Raw genomic sequence first — 24,747 nt, forward strand, 5'->3', positions numbered from 1 at the left:
TGGAGCCTTAACCAATGGACTGCCAGGGAATTCCCTAGGCTGTATTTTATTTAACAGCTCATTAGTTCCATTTATAACTTTTTTTGGGGAAGTCATATGGTCTTTATTAATTTGAAAAACTATAGGAAAATCTGCAGTCATCTATCAAAATTATACCCTACGAAGAATTTGAAAGGTATTTTAAAAAGATATGTTCACAGTCTGTCTAAATCAGATACAGAGCAGCATCTGTAGAAGCAAAAGCCAGACAATGAACACATGAGGGCAAATGATCGCATTGAAATCCACAGCCAGCACCTCAGACGCACTACTGTACTGGCTCCTCTACCCCATTGACTTTGAAGCTGTTCTGCTGCAAAGCTTCCTTATTTGTACTCTTGCCCCAGTCCTACAAATACTGGGTATGGCCTGTTGGGCAAGTCGCTTAGCTTCTCTAAATCTGTTATATAAGAAGAGTGCCTACCTTATAGTGTTTTACTATGAGGGCTTTATAAAATGATGTATGAGAAAGGTTCGAAACACCATCTGCTGGGTAGGAAGAGGTTAGATAGTGTTGATTACTTAGTGCTAACCAGACTGTCAGGCTCCCCAGGTGCCAGTGGTAAAGAATCTGCTTGCCAAAGCAAAAGGCAATTCAGAGCTAGGCTACCCTTCCAACAGCTGCTGCTGCTGCTGCTAAAGGTCACTTCAGTCGTGTCCGACTCTGTGCGACCCCATAGACGGCAGCTCACCAGGCTCCCCCGTCCCTGGGATTCTCCTGGTTTCCTCCAAATCCACCCCGCTTAGCAATTGCAATTTCCCATTGAACCAGGCGGTGGCGCTGAGCTGAAAGTCTGGTTGTGTGTGTGTGTGTGTGTGTGTGTATACACTCACGTGTGTGTGCTCGGTTGCTAAGTTGTGTCCGACTCTTTCTGACCGCATGGACTGTACCCTGCCAGGCTCCTCTGTCCATGGCATTTTCCAAGAAAGGATACTGGAGTGCGTTGCCATTTCCTCCTCCAGAAGATCTTCCTGACCTGGGGATGGTCTCCTGCATTGGCAGGAGGATTCTTTTACCACTGTGCGACGTGGGAAATCCTTCCATGTTGGGTACTTCCCCTAATTCATCATCAATCTCCTGGCTAACATGCTTTGAGCTCTTTTTATGTGCCAGGCCCTATTCTAGGCACTTGACATATTTTTATCTCATTAAATCATTATATGATAGCTCTATAAGGTTGGTGTATTGTCCTCATTTTTGGAGGAAAATATTGAGACACAGAGAGCTTACCTGGAAGAGTGGGATCCAAAGTTGGGTGGGCTTGTGGATTACCCAAGAGTCCAGGCTACTATGATTGCCTTTGGAGTTAGCAAATATTTCTGGTGCCCTGCATCAAGGTATATGGATGAATTGCACTTCCCTTGAGTTCTGGTGCAGCCAGTGAAATATGATGGAAATGATGGATGTATCCTCTGGACACAGCTTAGGGTCCAGTGCAGTATTCCGCACTTACTTGGAAAGGCCTCCCTAAGGGACACTGAGTAACAAACTTTTATTTTTTAATATTTACTTTTCTGCCTCAGATCTCAGTTTCAGCACATTGGACCTTCATTGTGTCATGCAAGATCTTTCATTGTGGTGCATGGACTCTCTAGTTGTGGTACCAGGCTTCAGTAGTTGCAGCGTATGGGCTTTGTTGCCCCAGGGCACATGGGATCTTAGTTCCTGGACCAGGGATCAAACCAGCGTCCTCTGCATTGCCAGGTGGATTCTTAAGCACCAGACCACCAGGGAAGTCCCCAAAGCTTAGTTGTTTTGAGTCACTGGGATTTTAGTTGTTACTGTACCATAGCCAAGCCCCAGGTTCCCCAAGCTCTTCTCTCTTTGCTTTGCAGTAGTTTAAGTGGCCTTGGTATTATCCGATCTTTAAGGCTGAAAGAATTCCCCTAGGACATCTTGGGTCTGGAGCTTTTTTTATAGGGCAAGCACTGCAACCACTTTCTCTATTTCTTCTATGGTAATTAGTCTGTTTAGATTTGCCATTTCTATAGGGGTCATTTTGATAAGTTCTATTTCTGGAGAATCATCCACTTCATATATAGGTTTTCTGAAGTATCGCAGAGTTGTGACGCAGGGTTTTAGAAACTGGGGGACTTTACACATGCATCTCGATTCCTGTCTTCTATTTAAAACCCCTAAGATGCGGCAACACTGGACCCGCCGTCTACCTGGAAACAATCAAGTGGAGCTGGTTAGTAGCTCATTTTCCTCCGTTCCCACCACTTCCGTCTTACACCAAATTCCTGGTATTTGTGATTCCTGAGATAACAAGAAATTAGGTAGTGGCTGCCTTTTTGGTGGTTGTTGCGGGCTATGGTTTAAGGGACCTGGAAGAGATAGGAGTCTAAAACAGAGAAGTTGAACTAATCTATCTGGGGCAGCAGGGGCTAAGATTTCAGTTATCAGGAAGGGCTGACTGACCTCAGAATAGTGCTTAGCTTGTGACCCTAAAGCTTTAATTCCTGTCAATTGGAAACAAAACTTTGCCTTTCATTCCACCTTTGGAGAGAATGAAGGACATTAAAACTTATTGAGCTCTACTTCTTTCATTTAATCCTTGTAAGAATTCCTGCGAGGTGTCATTATTCCCATTTCATAGATGAGGAAGCCGAGGCTCAGAGAGATTTCACAAAGCTAGAGTGGTGGAGCCAGGATTTAAACCTGAATCTGACTTACTCCAAAGTTCATGCGTTGTCCTCCCACTGTACTGCTGCTGCTAAGTCGCTTCAGTTGTGTCCGACTCTGTGCGACCCCAGAGACGGCAGCCCACCAGGCTCCCCGGTCCCTGGGATTCTCCAGGCAAGAACACTGGAGTGGGTTGCCATTTCCTTCTCCAATGCATGAATGTGAAAAGTGAAAGTGAAGTCGCTCAGTCGTGTCCGACTCTTAGCGACCCCATGGACTGCAGCCTACTGGGCTCCTCTGTCCATGGGATTTTCCAGGCAAGAGTACTGGAGTGGGGTGCCATTGCCTTCTTTGTCCCACTGTACTAGGCATTCCCAAACCAGGCTACTCATGCCAACTCATTGAGGGAGGCCTATGAAAAAGTACCTTTTTCCAGATCATACTTCTGACCAATTCAGATTTCTGTAGTGGGGCCCAAAAATCTGTATTTTAAACAATGATTTTGGGAATTCCCTGGCAGTCCAGTGGTTGGGACTCTGCACTTTTAACTGCTAAGGAGCTGGGTTCAATTCCTGGCTAGGGAACTGAGATCCTACAAGCTATGTGGTGCAGCCAGAAAAGAAAAACACAAACTATTTGTGTTGTTATTTCATCACTGTCTCCCCTACTAGATGCTGCTGCATGAAGGCAGGGCCGTGTCTGTCTGACACAGCAACAACATAAGAATTTGCTGTGAATATGCAAGTTCCCCAGCTCAGCCAAGAGTTTTTAAACTAAGTGCTCATTTGTATCTGAGTTGCCTTGCTTTGCTCACAGGGTTCTCCCCGCTGGGAGTCCCCCTTCCCCAGAACAGCTGTGCTACAATACAGACAGAAATTCATCCTTTACGGCCCAGCCCAGGGATTAAGATCTCTGCCTCCAGCCCAGGAACCAGACACTGTGACCGACTACCATTCTGACACAATAAGGGAGAACGGAAGAAAGACAACAGAATATGGGTATTGTTTTTTTTTTATTTAGACATGGAATTTTCCTTTCTTTTCATATAACTTATCTAATTAAAATATTCATCTTGGTAGTTACCACAAAAAAGTAACATAGAAAATCGTATTTACATTTTGGGACCAAAATACAAATGAAGAGCAAGATAATACCTTGCTCCTTTCCCTCCCACTTCCCAGAAAGAAAGAAAAAGCCCCAAAGAAACTGTTCATTACACCAAGGATCACAATGGGTTAATTTGCAATTTGGTGATTTGTGTGTAGTGTAGCACAGAAAAAAGGAATTGCACAAGTTTTCACAAATGAGACCAAAGGTTCAACATCAACCTGTGTCTGCTCTGCAGCCATTTCAACAATCCAGGAGAGGCGGTCGTTTGGAAACTCGGCTTCTCCTCTTCCCTCACCCTTCCCGCCAAGTCATACCCTGATGCAGACACTCTTAGAGGGAGCGGGAGGAAGATCTGGCTCTATGTAAACGGGTGATCCAAAGATGGGGAGTGATGCTGGGGTGTGTCTTTTATTCCCTCCCTGCTCAAAGACTCCTAATGAAGGAAATTAAATCACACACAACTGAATCAAATATGGAAAACTGGTTTCAGTGGCAGAGACTTCAACACACAGGTAAAGAGACAAATTCAAGGTGTGGACACTGAGAGGAAGCTGTCCCAGGTGCTCATGTGGTTTTAGAGAAGAGGCTTCCTAGTATCACATTTGGGGAGCGGGCTGGGGGACTGGTGGAATGGTAATACATATGATCAAGAGAAAGAATGCTTTTACCCAGTTCAAAAATACAGCAAATTAAAACACAGCAATACTTGCGTCCCTCAGGCACCTTGCACAGCAATGCACACTGAACAACGCAGCTTTTGCTGCACAGACTTCTTGCTGTGTTGCTCTGCAATCTTCAGAATTAGCCTGAGGTCTACAGGATGGTTAAAAACAGTGGGCTCCATACTGTGAGCTTTGAGTGACCTTGTCAAAGGGACTACCAACTGCCAAGCTCCATGGGCTGCCACACTAACCACACCCTCAATCTGCTTCTCAGATTTCTAAAGGATGGGCATCTCCAATTTATAGTATCTACTTCTACCAGGGTCATGACTAAGGGGGTTCCTACTAGGTCACTGCCCTTCAACAGCCAAGAACACTGATGCTGTCCTCCTAGTTCTAATCTTTCGTCCTATGTCAACTCCAAAGTGAGATTCTCCCTTCCAAACCTGTGGATGCCCCTGTGGCTCAAACCCTTTCCTTAAACTGGTCCTTTCCTACAAATTCTGGCTTAAAAACTCAAAGGTAGAGAGAGTTTCAAGCTGCAGAGTTCTCTACAAAACATAGCAAATTGTGCTCTTTCAATCACATGATCTTAAAGAAAGGCAAAAACAAAACCGATTTCCAACATAGCATTACTTTTTAAAACCATTCAGCGATTCACAGGGAGTAAGAGATTAAAGTGCTGGTTTTTAAGTTGCATTGGGGGCCTACAAAAAGCCCCTCCAGGTGTTTGTCTTCTGCCCCATGCCAGTGGGGAGAGGGAAAAGTCAGGGAGGAAAAGGAGCCCCAAGTTTTGAATTAGAAACTGGAAACTGTAAAAATACTGGGGTTCTGTGTCCTCAAGTTAAGCCTCAAAAGAAGTGGGACCTGGCAAAAAGAATGGTGGGGCGGGGGGAAGACTCTAGAACGTCCCTTAATAAATACTATGTGATGAGTAGGGAAGAGATGCACCTGTGCAGGACCGCAGCGTGACACTGAGACGGGTTCCCAGAGGGAGGGGGCCGCCCTGAACACGCCAGTCTCCAGGCCAGGCTCCCCTTCCAGCACAGGCAACCCGCAGCGCAGCGTGCCCCGCACAGGCTCCGGGGACACGCAGTCCTCTCTCCGGACCAGAGTCCGCTCAGGAGAGATGAACCGGGACAGGAGAAAGACTTCCACTAGGCTTCTAACAAAGAGCCCTGAAAATAAAAGGCTAAGTGTGTGGGAGAGGACCAAAACAGAACAGAACAGAAAAATTGGGGGCAGGGGGAGGTAATATAAATACAATCTGGGGGCAATATTTATTAATTAAAACTATGTCTTATAGTTTACAAAGAAGCTAATTAACAACAAAGGTACAATCGACCTTAAAATCCTCAGTGAGAGCGAAGCTTCACGTCTTCAGAACTCTGAAGTGCTCGCCAGGCAAGGAGGCAGCGGCTGCGGACACCGGCTCGGGCACACGCCCGCTGACGGCGCAGGACTCGGGGACCAAAAGCTTCCACGGAGTGAAAGGCTCTGGTCTCCTGTGGAAGTTCCATTCCCCAACCCCCACCGTCCTTGTATTCCTCCCCCCAGATTTCATTTCCAAGGTAAGTCCTCGATTTATCGTCGGGAGAACCTGTTCTTGAAAGCTTTAATCGTCTTGGCCATCATTGGGGCAATTTCTGTGAAGAGAGACAAGGCAGTTGTTTCAGATCCACAGCAGTTTGGACACCAGACACCAGTGGTTTAGGCAAACCCAAGGCCTGCTACTCTTGGCTCTACGCAGCCAGATGAACCGATGCAAGTAGCAGCCCAAAGCGAATGCTTTCCAAGCACCCGCCAGGGGCCCGGACAATCACTCCCTCTAAGTCTCTCGGGCTGGCCCCTGGCTAAGTGACAGAAATGGGCTTCAATCCCTGCCAGACTCTAAAGGCCATTCTGAGCCGCAATTTAACTCTGCTTCACCAACATCCAAACCAGCAAAAAGCACCCACTCTCATACCTGTCCTGTGCAGCAACAGGTCTGAGATGAGCTAAATGCAAATACCACCTAAGAAGGACTAGCCTGCTTCTAAATGGGTTAGCCTGAGCCCAGCCAAAGCTCCCACACTCCTGCGAGCTCTGAAGTCAATACAGAATAATGCTTAAGTCAGGACACCCCTGTAGAATACTTAGGATCGTCTATGGTAATAAAGTTAGTGAGACACAAACTAGATCCAACTAGATATAAAAAATAAATACTTGGAAGCTGGGGTTATAAAACTTCAACAAAATCATTCAGCTGTTAACTCCATGTTGCTGCCTAGAGAAGCAAGTTTACATTTAAGCTGAAAAAACAAAAACAAAAAAACAACAAGCAGAGCACCAGAATGAATATTCACTACACTCAAAATGTAAACGATGCACACAACACACATATGAAGGAGGCAGAGGAAGGAGGCGCTGATGTTTAGACCGGCCACGGGCAAGGCCTCACGCACGCCGCACCTAACACACACGGGCACTGCTGGTGCCGCGCTAATGACGTTAGAGGGGCGCAGACGCTCGTGGGAACTAGCTGAGGTATCTGAGCAGAGCCCCAAGGTACTTACTCTTCACGGCTGGTTTCCTAGGATCGTAGGAAACGGTGCTGCTGACCACTGGAGCTGGGTGGGCGCCACTGGTGCTCGGGCCGTCGTAGGCCGGCTCCTCGGGGCTGGCGTTAAAGCTGTTGCTGCTGCCGCTGCTGAAGGAAGCGCGGCTGCTTCCTGTGGGGTACGGCGCTGGCTTGATCCTGGAACACAGAGCAAAGGTGAAAGTCAAAAGCAGGAAAAACCGACCCTCGGCACCAACAGCCTGAAGTGGGCTGGCCTGCGGACTCGGTTCTGTGGCTATGAACAGTGGACCGGCTACCTAGATTTTGCTCATAGCTTGGAAGTGACATGGTAGTCTTTGGGATGAATGATAATCTTGACTAACGTTTCACTGTTTCGGTGTAAATCTGTATTTTGAAAATGCAAACATACTTAGATAACATAATCATTGCAGTAACATGTTTTCTGTTTAAGCAGAGAAAGGGAAAGCCTTAGGGAATGAGTCCCAGAGGCAGGCCCTGTTCTCCATGTAATCCTGACCTCTCTGAGGGGCAGGGGTCATTATCCGGGCCATAGTGCAGCCATGGAAGCTGTGGCTCAGGGAGCTAGGGCCCAGTGGGTCAAGGTCAGCCTTCAGAACCCATTCTGGCCTCAGGCTCCCCCCTCCCCTAGACAAAATGAATCGCTTCCTGCCCTAGGGCTCTCTCCCTGAGCAGGCAGAACCACAGAGGAGCAGAGGTCTTACCTGATTTTTTCAGGCACAGCTGCTCCTCCTGTTCCAAATTTCTCCTGCCTCCTTCGAACATCACGAGGTGGCTTGGCCACAGAGTTGACAAAGGCCATTTTTGCTTGTCGGCCTGTGGATAAATGGAGGTTAATACCTGCCTTCTTGAGCTGAGAGCTATTGTTAATAATCTATGCTGTTAAGAGACAAAGGCTTTTCAAGGGCCTCCCAAGGTAGTGGATCATCGACCAGCCCTGGAAAGCTCTCTGTAGGGCAGCACGGGCAGTGGCAGCACACACACCTTCCCTCCGCCCACTTGTGCAAACGCGAGCGCTAGGGGCGAGGTGAGCTGAGCCCGCCACAGCCGTGACAGGACCAGAGCCAGCGCTCACCCTTCTGCCAGTCCCGGCCCGCATCCCGGCCCGCAGTCTTACCTTTGGGCTTATTGGCGTGTGCAGACCGGATGTTCTTTGTGAGGACTCGCAGCCGCTGCTCTCGTGCATCCTGCAGCCGCAGGTACATCTCCCGCCATGACTCGTACTCTTCCGGCCTTTCATCCTTGAAGTCTCGGTGACAGTGAACTTTCCATAATTGATCCGTTTCTTCAATTAATACCTAAAATCAGAACCAGGATGTCATTTACATGCACGCACTCCTGCATGCCTCTTTTCCGTCCTCAATCACCCACGGTGGCCGGTTTCCTAACAATATTTTGGTCTGCACAGTAACAGTAGTAGTACTGTAAAACACCATAGTTCTAGGAAAAACCGAATCCCTGAATTAAAATATTAAGTGCAAGGCACTGCTAACTGCTGCTGGGGGCTGAGGGGCTAGGAGAGAAGACAACACCAAATTAGCTTCAGATCAGTCTTTTCCTGTGCAGGGAAGGAACTGAAGTCCAGTCCAAGCATTCCTCCAGCACCACACTGAACCGCCATGGCCAGGGGCCGCCTGAGGAGGAGATGCCACAGATCCTTTGAACCAGAGAGGGACAGCTCACGAAATCAAATGAGTGTCTCTGGCCTTAGGAGGACTGGGGGATAGATCTGTTTGCCTCTAGAAGACACTCAGTCAATCTTCCATATTGACACTCAGGTGTCTGGTGAACAAAGCTCAATCCCTGCCTTGGATCCCATGGGCTGTGCTTCTAGAATTTTCCCTTGACTTCTGAATCTAGGAAAGTGCAAGGGACGTGTGGGAAGTGGTCCACCTCTCCCCGCTCCCACCTTTTAATCCCACCTTGATTCTAGCCTAAGAGGCCTACTTAAGATGCTAGGGGCAGGGGCTAACACTGGTATTTAAAGGCCCATAGGCAAACCCAGAACAGCGCCCTGACTGCTGCCTGCCCATCACTGTGGCGAATCAGAGACAAACCTAGTTTTTCAGACACAAGCCAGCAAACTGCCCTCCTGCCACCCAAGCAGGACACTCACGTGATTGTACTCTTCTATTCGATACAACTGATCAGGTGTGCACCTCTCCAAAACAGGTTCAAGGACAGAATATGGGACGCCTCCCACTTCAAAGATCGCTGCAGAGGATCGAGAGTAAAAGGGACTGAGTAGCGGTCAAATCACCCAGTGACCCAACGTGCCAGGGAGCAGAAGAGAAGCACGTGACTTACAGTCGATGTTGTTTTTAAGCACCCGGATGCACTGCTCGTGCAAGGTCATCATTTTGGGGAGATAGGCACACTTGGAACCAGAATAGACCTGCATCTTAGAATTCATTCTTCTTCCGGTGAATCCAGCTTCTTCCTCTTCCTGGGGTGAGGAGAGTGCTGCAAGACAAGAAAAACAGAAATGTAAGTTATAAAAGGCACTAAGCTGGGCCTCCCTACTGGTCCAGTGGTTAAGACTCTGAGCTGCCAATGCAGGGGGCGCAGGTTCAACCCCTGGTGGGGGAACTAAGACCTCACAGGCCATGTGCTGCCATCAAAAGATTTTTTAAAAAATTTTAAAAAGGCACTGGCTCTTCAATGAAAACTCTCCTTCCACCCCATTCTTCAGCCTCTCAGTTCCCTTTCTGAGGCAACCAATGCCTCTGAGAAAGCAAAAGAATTAGACAGTTTCTTATGTCCTTCCAGAAAGTCTATGCAGAAACAAGCTAATATTTTATTCCTTTTAATCAATAACATACTATCATTTTGTCATTTACTGAATTTTAGAAATCACCTCAATACATAGATTTTTCCACTTAAAAAAAAAAAAAGTGGCACAGGATGCGATGGTGTGGATGAGCCATGATCCATCTGTGAGCCTCTTACTAAGGAACACCTGCTGCTTCTGCTGCTGCTGCTAAGTCGCTTCAGTCGTGTCCGACTCTGTGTGACCCCATAGACAAAGGAACACCTATGTAGTGTCTAATTCTTTTGCTATTAAAACTAACCTTAAAAAAAAAAAAACCAAAACCAGAAAAAACCTAGACCTTTTTTTAAGCTCCTGTGCAATGTACAGACCAGAAGGCTGCTAGTAATAGCAGCTGCTAAGATTTAATGAACACTTACTCTGTGTAAAAACCCAGAGCTCAGAGCTTTATGAGCATTATCACTTTCAATCTACCTCATAGGCAGACACCACTATTTCATCCATTTACAGAGTATGAAACTGAAGCCCAAGAAAATTAAGTTATTGCCCAAGATCATATAACTTGGAGTAGAGGCCAGACCTGGGATTCAAACCTAAGCCATAAAACTCTAGAACCTGCACTCTTAGAAAATGCACCATTCATGATGTCAGATCATAAATTTTTTAAATCACTTTTTCCTTAAAAAAAAAAAGACAAGCAAATTACCTTTTCGCTTTGGTTGGAAAGATGACATCAATTCAGGGGAAGGAAGTGGACGGTAATTGGCCTGGATCACAGGTAATGGGAGGTCAGGTAATACTGGCAACACATCGCTGGGGACCTGCAGAGAAGAGACCAGTGACTGGAGAGCCCCTTTCTACCAGCACAGCTCCTTCCCACAGTCGATGCCCAGCGGTGCTGACGTAGCAGTAACTTCACAGGCAGCCTGGAGGACAGGCAGCAGCCATGCCTGATACCACCTAAGTCAGGAGACACACAGATGGGCCCAGCGCGATGGAATGCCTCAGAAAAAGTTTTCTCGGGTTCTACCGACCCTGGTGGCCAGAGAGGCCAGGAGGAAATTATTTCAGACTGAAATTCAGCAAGTCACGGAAAAGCCAGCCAAGCAAATCAGCAGTGGGGTTGCAGGCCCAGGTGCTCTGGGTGGAAGGGGCCGCAGGGGTTACCTTTTTCAGCTTGGCTGAGTCGGCTCCAACTGGCGGAAGCTTCTCAGGCTTGTTTTCATTCACCTTAGGTAATTTGTGAACTGAGTCCAAGTTTTTACTAGTGCTTTTTGAATCATTTTTTTTAAGTCCCTTTTCTCCGGGAGTCGTGGTTGAAGTTTTCACAATCTTTTTCTTTTTCTTCCGGGGCTGGTCATAGCTGAGGTATGACTCAAAAGACATGGTGGGTTTCTCGAATTCATCATCCGAATCTGCCTCCTCACCTTTAGGGAAGGAAGCCACCGACTTTCTATCTGAATGCGAAAGTTTGACTTTCCCTTCTTGAGTCTTCAGGTTGTTAGAAACCTTCTCTTTTGCCTTGGGCAACAGGTCTCCTGCCCCCTTGCCCATGTCTGAGTTTTCTAGACTGTGCTTGTTTTTGTCTGATTTGGTTTTCTCGGAGTCTCTAGGTTTGGGCTTTTTAAGGTGGTTGTCTGAAGCCACCTCCAAGGCGGGTAAGACCTTCTTCTTGGCGCTGCCCTCCTTCTCCTTCTCTTTCCTGACACCAGAGGGCGGTTTCTCCTTTGTGCCGTCCCCAGAGGTCGGCCTCCGGTTTTCCTCTTTGGAGACGACCTTGTGTGACTTTTCTTTGATCAGAGAAGACTTCTCGTCTCCTCTGGCATCTGCCGGACGTTTTTCTTTATGGGAAGATCTGTGCTCCTTGCTCTGACTCGTGCTTTCTCTCCCCTGGGCTTCCCCCAGGTGTCGCTCTTGACTGACCCCCAGTCTGTCCTGAAAGGCGTTACTATGGCCTTTGCCAGGCTTCTGGTGGGGAACAAAGGGCTCATGGTCCTCCTCCAGGGGTCTGTAATGGTCCAAAGACATGTGATGAGGGCTGGTGGATGGTGGAGGGGACTGAACATGGCCGTAATCGGAAGACTCATGGTCTGAAGAGTAAACTGGAGAAGCTCTGTGGTACCTCTTTCTTTCATCTCTCCTCCCATGACTGTGAGATACTTTGTGAGGCCGCTCGAGCTCTGGGAGTTTTCTGTGCTTTTTCTGTCTATTATCAGGACTGCATGACTGGCTGCTGGAGGCTTTCCAGCTTTCTGGGTAGTCCCCCTCTATCTCTGCCTCCTCCCTCAGGGCATCCCTGGGGCGCTTCCGAGAACTGCTCTTCTCAAAGTTCTGTTCCTCAGGCTCTGTGGTTCTAAAACAAAAGGAAAAAACCGAGAAAAAGTTCAGGGTAATCCTTGATCACAGGACAAAGTCACAGAACCTGAACACAACAAAAGATGGAAGAGTTTACATAGTTAGAAACATGGGCTTGGGAAGAAGGTTCTGCTCAAAGATACTCAACTAGGTTTTAAAACTGGGAAAACTCAAATATTCCATAAATGGAACATGATGAGTTTAACTACAGGCTACAAAGAAGATCAAGTATCTTGTGTACGTGAAAAAAGCTTTTCAACACAGGGAAATATTGGATTTGTTACATTAAAAAGGGGCAGTAATTTATGTCAGTTTATTCACAACTGTATAAAAATGACTTTTAAGACCAGCTTAGAAAGAAACATTCCAAAATGTCAATAATGCTGATCTCTGGAGGGTACAATTTAGAAATTTTTATTCTTTCGAGTTCCCTGGTGGCCTAGTGGTGAGGATTCTGGGCTTTCACTACTGTGGCCCAAGGTTCAATCCCTGGTCAGGGAACTGAGATCCCATAAGCCATGAGGCAGTACCAAAAAGAGAAATTTATTCTTCTACTTTTTAAATATTTTATAATATTCTTTAATGATCATGGCTTATTTTTTATAATTGAGGCAGAATAAACATTTTAAATAAGAAGGCAGAGAAGGAATAAGAGAACTTTTCCTACCGTTCTACAGGAACCAGCTTCTTCCACTGGGCCACCAGGTCCCTGGCAAAGTTTCCGACGTGCTCGTGTTTTCGCAAGCTGTTTACCGTTTTCCCAACTCCAGTCTCCTACAAAGTTGACAAAGGAATCGTTAGAAGGTTGTGGAACTAGGCTCATAATTTTCTAAAGAAATAAAGCCTCCTGCGTTCCAACAAACCAATACTTCATCCAAAAACATACAAGTCTGAGTACAAAGTTAGTTTGTGTCAGTGAGCCAAACCTCTAACGACGCACAGTGGCAAAGCATACCAAATTGAGAAGAGGAAAACACTAAATTAGAACACCTCTGGAGGGACTGCCCTGCTAGTCCGGCGGTTAAGAATCAGCCTGCTGGTGCAAGGAGCACAGGCTCAATTCCTGGTCCCAAAGATTCCACATGCCTCGCGGTGACTCAGCCCATGTGTCACAACTCCTGAAGCCCACTCGCCCTAGAGTCTGTGCGCCACAACAAGAAAAGCCACTGCGATGAGAAGCCTGCTCGTGGCAACTAAAAACGCCTGTGCACAGCAATAAAAACCCAGAACGGCAAAAATACAGTAAAAAAAAAAAAAAAAAAAAAAATCAAGCCCATGGTTTATAAGACATAAAACACTTCTAGAACTTTAAAAATAATAACAAGAGTGATTATGGCAGGTGTCAGATCCTGACCTAAGAGTATTGCATCTGGTGTCTGAGTTAATACTTTTTTTTGGCCACACTGTGTGACTTGTGGAAACTTAATTCCCCAAACCAGGGATTGAACCCAGGCCCATGGCAGTGGAAGCACAAAGTTCTAACCACTGATCCACCAAGGAACTCCCTGAATTAATGCTTTAGAACGGTTTCATCACCCTAAAAGGAAACCCAGTTCCTCCCACCCCTGGTAATCACTAATCTACTTTCTGTCTGTGGATCTGCCTACTCTAGACATTTCATATCAATAAAACCACACAATATGTGACCTTGTGTCTGGTTTCCTTCACTTCTAGAGCCCATGGTCTTAACCTTACTGTATAATCTCTCCGATTGCAAAGGAGATGGATACAGTTGTATAATACATAAAATTACACAGCTCTTACCGCAAGAATGTCTACTGTAATGGGCAGGGCGGAGAGTTTCTTCAAATATTTCAATAGCTGCAGAGAGAAATTAAATACACATTAATTTTTATAAAATCATAATCATTCCCTGAACAAATATCAAAGAATAATATCTAATGGCAAAGTGCTTACCCTGTGTTATACAATATTAAGTCTGGTTATTATCCTATTTACAAGAGCGAAAACAGACTCAATCAAGTTAAGTTACTTGTCCCAGGATGCATGTAGGGCAAGATGCACTCAGCTCTGGGGCTTCAGACTCCGTGCTTTCAACCACTATGCAACACCAAAGGAAGACCTATCAGTTCTAATAAAAGTCATCAACAACTACCGCTCTGCCCCAGTTAGAATTTCTGAGAAAGGTGCCGAATGTAGGAAATTACTCATGGAGGAAAGTAAAAAGAAGAGGTCTCTACCGGAAAAGGGAATCACATTTCCAGAGAAAGTGTGTTTAACAGAATTGGGGTTTTTGTTTGTTTGCTTTTTGATGTTAAGTGGGAAGCCAAGACCAATTTCAAGTTGCTAGAATAGGCACTTTGCATTGCAAATGGTGAACGAAAATGTCTGGGTAGACTGGAGAAGCAATCTGGGTCTGGCCACATTTCTTTTCTATAGTATAGTCTCTTGAACTTGATCAAAATCAGGATAGCAGAGCTGTTAAGATAGAGTCTCAGTCAAAGACAGGCTTCAGTGTGCCCCTGCCACTTTCTTGTGGGGTGATCTTGTGCAAGTCACTAACCTCTCTGAGCCCCAGTTACTTCATCTGCAAAACAGAACTGAATCCTGTCTCTACTTCACAGGTTGTGAGGATTCAAACCATGTCTGTAGCCCTAGTGCCTGGAATGCTATACAAGCTCAGTAAGTGCTTATTAATCATTTCATTCATCAACTGACCATTCGTTAAACAGCTACCCATAATCTTCTACCAGATATTCTCAGCCAGTTCCTACTTGCTCCACTTCTAACCAAAGTTATGACTGCTATGCCATTCTCTAGGAAAGGTTTATGTATATACAAATAAATTTACATTCTGCTGCTGCTGCTGCTAAGTCACTTCAGTCGTGTCTGACTCTGTGCGACCCCAGAGACGGCAGCCCACCAGGCTCCCCCGTCCCTGGGATTCTCCAGGCAAGAACACCGGAGTGGGTTGCCATTTCCTTCTCCAATGCGTGACACTGAAAAGTGAAAGTGAAGTCCCTCAGTCGTGTCCGACTCTTAGCGACCCCATGGACGGCAGCCCACCAGGCTCCTCCGCCCATGGGATTTTCCAGGCAAGAGTACTGGAGTGGGGTGCCATTGCCTTCTCCAAATTTACATTCAAGGAGTGCCAAAAAGTACAGGTTGTTCAAAACAGATTAACTATGACTGCCTTTATATTTAAATGTCTGATAACAGGATCTGTTCTTTTTACATGTGTAGCCCAGGCTATACTTAGTATGCCATATTACTACCAGGTGGAGTAGCAAGTATGTTTTTCTGGTCATTCTACTTCAATAATTACTGAACACGGTCGCTAGGCAGAGCAACTGGATCACATGTGATCATCTTGTTTGACTGGGAACAACTGAGAAGCCAAGTAGTGTATCTATGGAAAACTATGCTCCACTTCCAATTCAATCACCACCATCATCCAACTCAGGACAGAGTATATGTGTGTTTCTTGTCACCCAAGTGATGGGTGCAAAGATTCCTGCCAAATCCTCTTCTTAAAAAAGAAAATTTAGACTATCTGAAAAGATAAAAAACAGATTGTCTCCTCTAACACCATTCTCTGGAAGGCATTTATATATTGAATACTATTTATTGTGCATTGGCTACTACGTTAAGCTCTTACACCTGTTAGCTCATTTCATTCTCGTTAACCAACTCTATAAAATGGATTTTATGTTCCCCATTTTACAAATACTGAAATTGAGCTCAGTGAGATTAAGGTAACTTGCCTAACAAGCAAGTCAGTCAAGTGTGTTTAACACAGCAGGCTCTGGGTTGGTAAAATGTTACAGAAAAACCCCTTTGGCCAACTTAATACTACAAAGCCACATAAAAAAACAACAGCAACAACAACAACAACAACAACAAAACACTGTCCTTAGAAGAGAGGAAATGAAAATGTTCCTCTTAGAACACGTGACACAAAGCAGAAGAGTCCCTCCTTAGTGTCACAATGTCAGACAGTTTAGAATCTGCAGAGGAAAAGTCACTACCAGGACCTCTATAAAGGCCACATATAAGATAGGGCTAGAAGTCACTGATGGTGTGTCATCTTGAAGCCTAGCGCTAACTTGAAGTGTAAATCCTGTCTTTCTGCTTCATTTTGGGTTAGAAGGGGCAACTTCAAAGCAGACAAAACTAAAACCCAGGAGATATTCAAACCAATTTAGCCATAGCCAAGAGAAACACGGCTTCAGAGCCTCTCTATTTTCAATGAGATTCAAAGAAGAACAAAGCACTAAAAAGGTAAAGCTCTTTTGGCATCCTCAAATCAGATCAGTTGCTCAGTCACGTCTGACTCTTTGCGACCCCATGAATCACAGCACGCCAGGCCTCCCTGTCCATCACCAACTCCCGGAGTTCACTCAGACTCACGTCCATTGAGTCAGTGATGCCATCCAGCCATCTCATCCTCTGTTGTCCCCTTCTCCTCTTGTCCCCAATCCCTCCCAGCATCAGAGTCTTTTTCAATGAGTCAACTCTTCGAATGAGGTGGCCAAAGTACTGGAGTTTCAGCTTTAGCATCATTCCTTCCAAAGAAATCCCATGGCTGATCTCCTTCAGAATGGACTGGTTGGATCTCCTTGCAGTCCAAGGGACTCTCAAGAGTCTTCTCCAACACCACAGTTCAAAAGCATCAATTCTTCAGTGCTCAGCCTTCTTCACAGTCCAACTCTCACATCCATACATGACCACTGGAAAAACCATAGCCTTGACGAGACGGACCTTTGTTGGCAAAGTAATGTCTTTGCTTTTGAATATGCTGTCTAGGTTGGTCATAACTTTCCTTCCAAGGAGTAAACGTCTTTTAATTTCATGGCTGCAATCACCATCTGCAGTGATTTTGGAGCCCCCAAAAATAAAGTCTGACACTGTTTCCCCATCTATTTCCCATGAAGTGATGGGACCGGATGCCATGATCTTCGTTTTCTGAATGTTGAGCTTTAAGCCAACTTTTTCACTCTCCACTTTCACTTTCATCAAGAGGCTTTTGAGTTCCTCTTCACTTTCTGCCATAAGGGTGGTGTCATCTGCATATCTGAGGTTATTGATATTTCTCCCAGCAATCTTAATTCCAGCTTGTTTCTTCCAGTTGAGCATTTCTCATGATGTACTCTGCATATAAGTTAAATAAACAGGGTGACAATATACAGCCTTGACGAACTCCTTTTCCTATTTGGAACCAGTCTGTTGTTCCATGTCCAGTTCTAACTGTTGCTTCCTGACCTGCATACAGGTTTCTCAAGAGGCAGATCAGGTGGTCTGGTATTCCCATCTCTTTCAGAATTTTCCACAGTTTATTGTGATCCACACAAAGGCTTTGGCATAGTCAATAAAGCAGAAATAGATGTTTTTCTGGAACTCTCTTGCTTTTTCCATGATCCAGCGGATGTTGGCATTTGATCTCTGGTTCCTCTGCCTTTTCTAAAACCAGCTTCAGGTAGGTGGAAACTTGCTGTTACCAAACTGAGGGACCAGTAGTAGTTTGCAAGAACTGTTAACAAGTCATTGAGAAATGGAAAACGTTTGCACAGTCCATGCTTAAGAATCTCAGTTGTCCTTTGCACACTACTGCATCCCAAAGAGCCAAAGATGTTCATAGTGTTGACCCCTTGTTCTCCACTTGCCTTCAAACTGTGTTCCTGGTAGTTTCCATGTTCAAACGATAACATGTGACAAGTAACTTGACCAGCCATGAAAACTGTTTCCACTTAAATAGTAGGAACCAAGTGACCCTGGTTTGCCTCATACATTTCCCCCCAAGTAAGCTAGATTATACATGGGCTTAAAGTGAAAACAGAGTTATAGTTAAACATCTGTATGTTTAACACTGGAAAATCCATGCACAGAGGTGTACGATCAACCCTTTGGCTAATAATGGTTTGAAATCAAGATTTAGTTTCAAATTTCAATACTGCTATATAATCATCTTGCAATTTCAAGAACAACCTGTGGGAGCTTGTTGGGTTAACAGAAGGTTGAGAAGGCCGGGGTGCCAGCTTGCAGTTTTCCCTCTGCATTAGCTCATTTGTGAATGCCAACTATTGTGCCCTTTGCAAAAATGATCTTCATAATGCAACGTCAGAAGTTTAGGGTGACTGTCTGTGCCCAGATACTCACAATCACTCCTAGCTGGAATAGGTTGAGAAGTCAAACAAACCTTTTTTTACTTTTAAATTTCATGCACATCAACAACTAGAAAAGCTACTTCAAAATTCAAGCTCTAGTGGGGAAATGGCTACATATACTACATGGTGCTTTTTTTTTTCTTTTTTTAAACCCAATGGAAGATGAAACTGGGGAGATAAGGGGATTTACATAATGTTGTTTTAAGGTTTTAAAGTCAGTAGCAAACCTACAGTGTCCGGGAAAACAAGCTAGTACTCAGAAATAATGACCATTGATTAGAAGCCCACAAAGGGTTATTGTAAAAAGAAACTTGTAAATATGCCTGTCCACTAGGTATTGAAGCCAGGATAGAAAATATAACACAAAACAAGTGAAAGCATTTCAGTTTTCACAGACTTAAAGCTCAAATGTCGTCCTGAAGTTGATCTTTGAGCTAGGTATGCATGAGAAGCAAGTGCTCTGATAATGAGATATAGCCTTTAGAAACAGAAAAAAACCTCACCTATGACAGAGAGCAAGGTGAAGAGAAAGGGATCCATCAAGAAAAACTGTAAAGAGTGGAGATTAACATCTACTGAGCACTTCCGCCTTTTAGTGCTGTCCTAGAAGAAGCAGGTGAGGAAACTGGCTTAGCAAGGAACACCCCCCCCCCACCCCCGCAATGTCCATGGCTAGCAAATAAATTAGAACTCAAATCTCCTCACCATTTTATCTCTAATGACTCCCTGGATTATTTCCTCTTTAAAAGGCACTCTGGGATTTACAGATCCAACTCTTAAGGACTGTACACAGCAGCTATAATGCTGACAGAAATGTCAAGCACCTTGAGTGTTTTTATCACTGTATTTCAATAATTAAAAAACCACTAACATCCACCGGACCCTCTCCCAGTCACTGAGAAGCTGAATGGAAGAAAAGTCGGAGGAAAAAAAAAAACCCAAAAAAACATGCATTTAACTTATGAAAACAGTTAAGGAGGGGGAACAAAACTCGCCGAGCACAATTAAAAATGGTTGCCCATCAATCGCAGCTGCCAGAAACGGTAGCCCTTACCTTTCCAGCAATGCCAGAAGAAAAATCTAGCTGCAACCTCTAACCCTGTTTCTCCCCTCCTCTTCCAATTACAACCTAAGTTTTTAGTTAGGGTGACATGAGGTTTATTTTTGCTTTGAAAGAGATTTACTGAGAAAGCAAAAAAAGAGTCCACGTTCTAATTATCAAGGCGGAAAGGAATTAAAAAACGTCTTAAGGACGCAGGGACCACACACCGAGCCTAGGTTCCATCAGGCGCATGCAGAGAACCCCCCCCCCCCCCGCCCCCCGCGCCGCTACCCTACCCTCTTCTCTCCAACAAACATCAAAAAGACGGGAAGAAATCAGGGGACGGATCGCGCAGGGCGAGTAGCTGAGCGGGCAGGAGTTAACTCCGGGCGGGGAGCTCTCCCGACAGGAAAACAGCTGGCCCGGGACGCCCGGGGGAGGACTCCGCGAGCCCCGCCGGCACGCGGCGTCCGCGCGGAGCGCGCCCCGGCCCCGCCGCAGCCCGCGGGCGCCCGGGGCCGGCAGAAGCCGAGGCCCCGGCCCGTCGAGGCCGGCCGCCCTGCGGGCCCCACCGCATGGGCAGCGGCCGGACGGCCACGAAGTTCCCCGCCGCAGGCCGCAGCCCGGCGGGGACCGCGCCGCGGGTCCGAGCCCACCACGGCCGCGCCCGGGCCCGCGACCGTTACCGGGCCGCGCCGCGCCCAACGCCCGCCCCACGCCGCACCCGCCCGGCCGCCAGCTCGCTCACCTTCTTCGGGTCTGCGTTCGTGGCCAGGCGCGCCTGCAGCTTCTCCACAACTTGCAGCGCCGACTCCGCCGCCATCGCTGTCACTGGCGCGGCCTCCTCGCCGGAACTGGGCTCGCGTCGCGTCCTCGGGCTGCGGCTCCGCCCTCCGTGCATCCCCGACGGAGACGGAAGCAAGACCGGTCCCTTCCGGGCCTCGGCGAAGTCGGGGGGCGGGGAGGGCGGGGTGCGTCGGGGCCGCCGCTCGGCCGCAGGCCCCGCCCCCGCGGCCGGGAACCCGGGTCCGCTGAGCGCACCCGGGCGGCCGAGCGCTCCAGAAGCCGGGGAGTCGCTTAGTCTCGGCGCGCCGGGTGCTCCGCACTGGTCGCCGCTGGGCAGCCCCGCTTCTGGTCCTCGGGGGCGCGGAGCCAAGGCCCGAAAAGACCACGCTCCGATGTCCAGCCGAGGCGGAATGTAGATCGCAGCGCCGGACCCTGGTTTTATAAATCCGGGCCGGTCCCTTGCGCTGTTAGCCACGCCCTAAATAACACCTGTGTGTGGTTCCTGAGTGGGTCTGCGGCTAATGAAATCAGCAGGGATTAACGCTAGTGACCACTCTTGATTGGGCGCACTGAAGCCCAGTGATTGCGTTTGCTTAATTTCACTCTCAGTACAACCCAATGAAACGAGTCATATTATCCCCATTTTACAGATGAGGAACCCGTAGCTCAGGGGGATGAAGTTAACTTGCCTGTGGTCACATAACAGCAAAGAAGTGATGCTGGAATTTGAATCTAAACAGTCAAGGTTCACGGTGAACGCACATCTCTGAATAGGTCGATTTGAGACCCAGAGAGTGAAAGGGATTCGTTAAGTCAAACAATTTAGCTACAAGCGGTAACAGCCCATGTCTCACTTTCACCCCAGAACGCTGCCTGGTACCCGAGTACCAAATAAATACTTCTTGAATGAACCAATGGCTGTTTCCTCTAAACCAGTAGGGCCTGAATCAGACCAGTCCAAGACACCATCCCTGAGAGTTCTTACCCTCATCCCAGAAGCACTAAATTTTACTATTAATAAACTATTATCATGGCTAGAAAGAGCTACTAAACAGTTGAAGGGGCTTCACTGGTAGTTAGCTGGTAAAGAATCTGCCTGCAATGCAGAAGACCCTGATTTGATTCCTGAGTCAGGAAGATCCCCTAGAGAAGCGATAGGCTACCCACTCCAGTATTCTGGCCTGGAGAATTCCACAGACAGAGGAACCTGGCAGGCTACAGTCCATGGGGTCGCAAAAGAGTTTGACACGACTGAGCAACTTTCACTTCAAACGGTTGAAAATTGGTTTAAAATACCAGCATTGATTACATCTTGTTTGATTAGATCAGATCGGATTACAGAGTAATCTGATCACCATCAGCAATTCCCCAATGTACCCAGCCTGACTCCTCACCCAACCTGGAAAAGCCTAGTAGCTCTCCGGGTCTCTGCTCCAGGAAAAGTAAAAGAAATGACACAAATTGTTTCTTCCAATGAGCTTTCATTCACTAAATTGAGAAGCCCTCCACCCCTCTGCTCCAGGCCCTTTTCTCTGCAACTAACCCTTTTGGGGCGTAAATTGTCAATTTATTCTTCTGTTTTGTCACTGGGCTGTTTATTTAGCACAAAATGCAGGTGACTGACCTGACCAACTTTATTTAAGCTGCACCGTGCAGCTTGAGGGAACTTAGATCCCCAACCTGGGGCTGAACCCAGCCTCATGGCAGTGAAAGTGCACAGCCTTAACCACTGGACCTCCAACAAAAGGGAATTCCTTGAGCTGTCCAACTTTAAATCTCTGTTGCCCAGCAGAATCCAATCCATATAGTCAGCAATGGATAAAAAATCCATGAAGATTAATACTCATTCGGTGCTCTAGAACTCAATCACAGGGTGTAAGGAAAAACACATCAAACTGGTGTAAGGAGCCTTGCATTCTAGTCCCAGGCCTAAAAGCTCCCTCTCCTGCACAGGAAATGCTTAATTTGTATTTACATTTTAGATGCATTCCGTTTTGAAAATGTAACATTGGTATAATGGATACATGGGCTCATTCCTGAAGCAGAATTGCTGACTAACTGACCTGGCATATACTTAGGGCACTGGAACAGGATCTACCCAGGGAGAGATCTCACCCCATCTATCTTAGCCGGAGGCAGGGCCACCTGCAAAGTAAAGAACTCTTACACTTGAATACTGGTCTACTTCTCAGATCAGTTAATTACGTTGTCATTCTGATTAAAAAGAGCGTTTTAACCTGTTTTAAATATGATACTCCATATATGTTCACTGGGGGGTTACCAACTCACCCTTGGTTTAAGGAACAGAGTGAGTTCCTTAAAGTCTGCCCTTGTTTTGTCCACCTTGGATCAGCAACACCTAGCATACAGGTGATGTCCCTGTAAATTGAGCTAACTACTATTCAACTTAAGGCCAGTCCAGAGTGTCATCTGAAAACCTGAGGGGGTTAGAGCACTCAGGTTAGATCCCTTTGAGAGAGAACGTAAAAGACCCATCTTGTAAAACAGCAACAAAACATGTTCTGAAGGCACATTTAAAGCTATATTGGGGGAGAAAAATGGGTATGGGGACTCTCATCTTCTGCTATGCGCATTTTTGACTTTTTGTAACAAATATGTTCTACTTTTCAACAAACACAATTTAAAGGTCTTTTAATTTTGGAAAAGAGCAACCTCAGGCTGGTTGGCAGTGGAGTCATTTTAAACACCGAAAGACAAGAGGAAAACGGAAAAATAACAAAAAATAAAAACCAACCAGTTTGTCTTCGACAGCAGAAAGGGGCTCTTGCCTTTCATGGAAAAAGGTCCAGTGGGATTCCCTGGGATGGACTTGCGTGCTGGGTGAGGAATCCTGGTGGACGGAGGGCTTTCCCTGGACCTCTTCTGGCCTGGGCTCTGCCGCTCCTCTGTCTTACCAAGTGGGCAGCATCTTAGGTTTGTGGGGTGGTGAGTGTAAAGGACACTGGGTGGGGCTCAGACAATCTGAGCTCCAATCCCCACCTCTACCAATGCTGGCCGTAGTCAAGTTACTTAAACTGGCTGAAATTGTTTCCTTATAGATTTTCTCATTAATATGTCATATTAAGTAACTGACATACAGAAGGTATTTTTTAAGCAGAAATTATTAGAGAAAAACCATGGCCTTGGTAAAGAGAATATTACGTTCTGCTGTAAAGGGAACATCAAACCCTCCCTCTTGGCAGTTTTGTTCTGCACAGCTGTAGCCACTGTTCTCTTCCTCAATGGGCTCATTTTTCTGAACTGACTACATTCACCTTTGTTTCACATCCTTCAGACATGTTCAGTTGGTGATTTTACTTAGGCATGGCATCTTTCTGAGTTTCACAGACTGGATTTGCCCTCCTCAAATGTGGTGATGCAAGTGAAGACCGCCAGCTCCAGGGAATGGTGTCTGAGATCCAAAGTCCACACCTTTCATAGACTTGCCTTGAAATCTGATTCAATTAAACTCTCTATTAACTAAGGCTATTAACTGAGGCCTTCTTGTCTAAGAGAGCAAGCTCAAGCATTCTATAATGCCCTTGAAGAGCAGTCCACTGAGAATCTGTATGTAATAGGAGGAAAAAAGCTACCATAAAAATTAAAAAAAAATTTTTAATTAAAAAGTAATAAGGATATACTTTGATACTCTTATACTATGAATTTATACAATCTGTATCCAGGTAGAAACCTAAACACCTTCCCTTAGCTCTTGTTCACATTTGTTACATCATCTATCACAATTTGAAACTGCCTTATTTAGTGGTTCATGTTTTTATAGTCTCTTCCCACTATGTAAGCTCCATGAGGCATCACTGTGGCTAAAGCTACTTAGAACATAGTACGCATTCAATATTGACTGAGTTGAATGAAAGATCTACTTCATGAATTTACTGTTTGGACTTAATGAGACTATGTGTGAACATACCTGGCAAAGTGCTATTAACCAACAATGTTTTCTTAACCCTCACCATTTTACTTTCATTCAATGCTTTCGAACTGTGTTGTTGGAGAAGACTCTTGAGAGTCCCTTGGACTGCAAGGAGATCAAACCAGTCAATCCTAAAGGCAATCAGTCTTGAACATTCATTGGAAAGACTGATGCTGAAGCTCCAATACTTTGGCCACATGATGTGAAGAACCAACTCACTGGAAAAGGTCCCGATGCTGGGAAAGATTGAAGGCAGGAGGAGAAGGGGATGACAGAGGATGAGATGGTTGGGTGGCATCACTGACTCAGTGGACATGAGTTTGAACAAACTCCAGAAGATAGTGCAGGATAGGGAAGCCTGGCATGCTGCAGTGTATGGGGCTGCAAAGACTCAGACACAACTGAGCAACTGAACAACAACAAATCCATTTTACAGATAAGGAAATTCATGCTTTGGAAACTTAAGGGACACCATGCCCTTAGCCCCAGAAACTGGGAGTGTGGGTGTGGTCTTTGCTGAAAATGCCCTTGGAAGGAAGTTGTAAGATCTGAGAATGCCCTTGGAAGGAAGTTGTTAGAAAAAGTGTGAGATAAATAAAGGCAGCTTGCCAGGAACACATAGGGCTGTACAATAAAGAGAAGGAAAAGAGAAGAGGGAGGGAGGAGAAGGAGAGATTGATTGGATTCAGTCTGGATCTATTAAATTTTCACCCCCACTATTAG

General features: G+C 46.0%; 1 protein-coding gene and 1 long non-coding RNA gene across 2 annotated transcripts; one reads left to right on the top strand and one right to left on the bottom strand.

The window, feature by feature from the left end:
• Positions 1 to 3,658: 3,658 nt before the first annotated feature.
• On the bottom strand, positions 3,659 to 20,243 carry ELOA (elongin A). The gene is made up of 11 exons (XM_019981532.2): positions 20,056 to 20,243; positions 13,905 to 13,961; positions 12,808 to 12,914; positions 10,953 to 12,138; positions 10,492 to 10,606; positions 9,323 to 9,478; positions 9,132 to 9,229; positions 8,133 to 8,313; positions 7,720 to 7,831; positions 6,993 to 7,174; positions 3,659 to 6,083 (listed from the first exon to the last, which is right to left on the bottom strand). The coding sequence occupies exons 1-11, from the start codon at positions 20,206 to 20,208 to the stop codon at positions 6,022 to 6,024; spliced, it is 2,409 nt and encodes an 802-aa protein (XP_019837091.2). The 5' UTR covers positions 20,209 to 20,243; the 3' UTR covers positions 3,659 to 6,021.
• On the top strand, positions 5,920 to 13,786 carry LOC139178640 (uncharacterized). The gene is made up of 2 exons (XR_011563052.1): positions 5,920 to 6,008; positions 9,188 to 13,786. It is a non-coding gene; the product is annotated as an uncharacterized lncRNA (long non-coding RNA).
• Positions 20,244 to 24,747: the final 4,504 nt, after the last annotated feature.

Source organism: Bos indicus, chromosome 2 (assembly GCF_029378745.1).
Source record: "Bos indicus isolate NIAB-ARS_2022 breed Sahiwal x Tharparkar chromosome 2, NIAB-ARS_B.indTharparkar_mat_pri_1.0, whole genome shotgun sequence".
In the NCBI taxonomy this organism is placed as follows: Eukaryota; Metazoa; Chordata; class Mammalia; order Artiodactyla; family Bovidae; genus Bos; species Bos indicus.

Coding starts and splice junctions, on each gene's coding strand:
- ELOA (XM_019981532.2), bottom strand. CDS start 20,208: ATGCACGGAGGGCGGAGCCGCAGCCCGAGGACGCGACGCGAGCCCAGT. Junction 13,962..20,055: donor CGAACGCAGACCCGAAGAAG/GTGAGCGAGCTG, acceptor TTCTCTCTGCAG/CTATTGAAATATTTGAAGAA. Junction 10,607..10,952: donor ACTCAGCCAAGCTGAAAAAG/GTAACCCCTGCG, acceptor TCTTCTCTGCAG/GTCCCCAGCGATGTGTTGCC.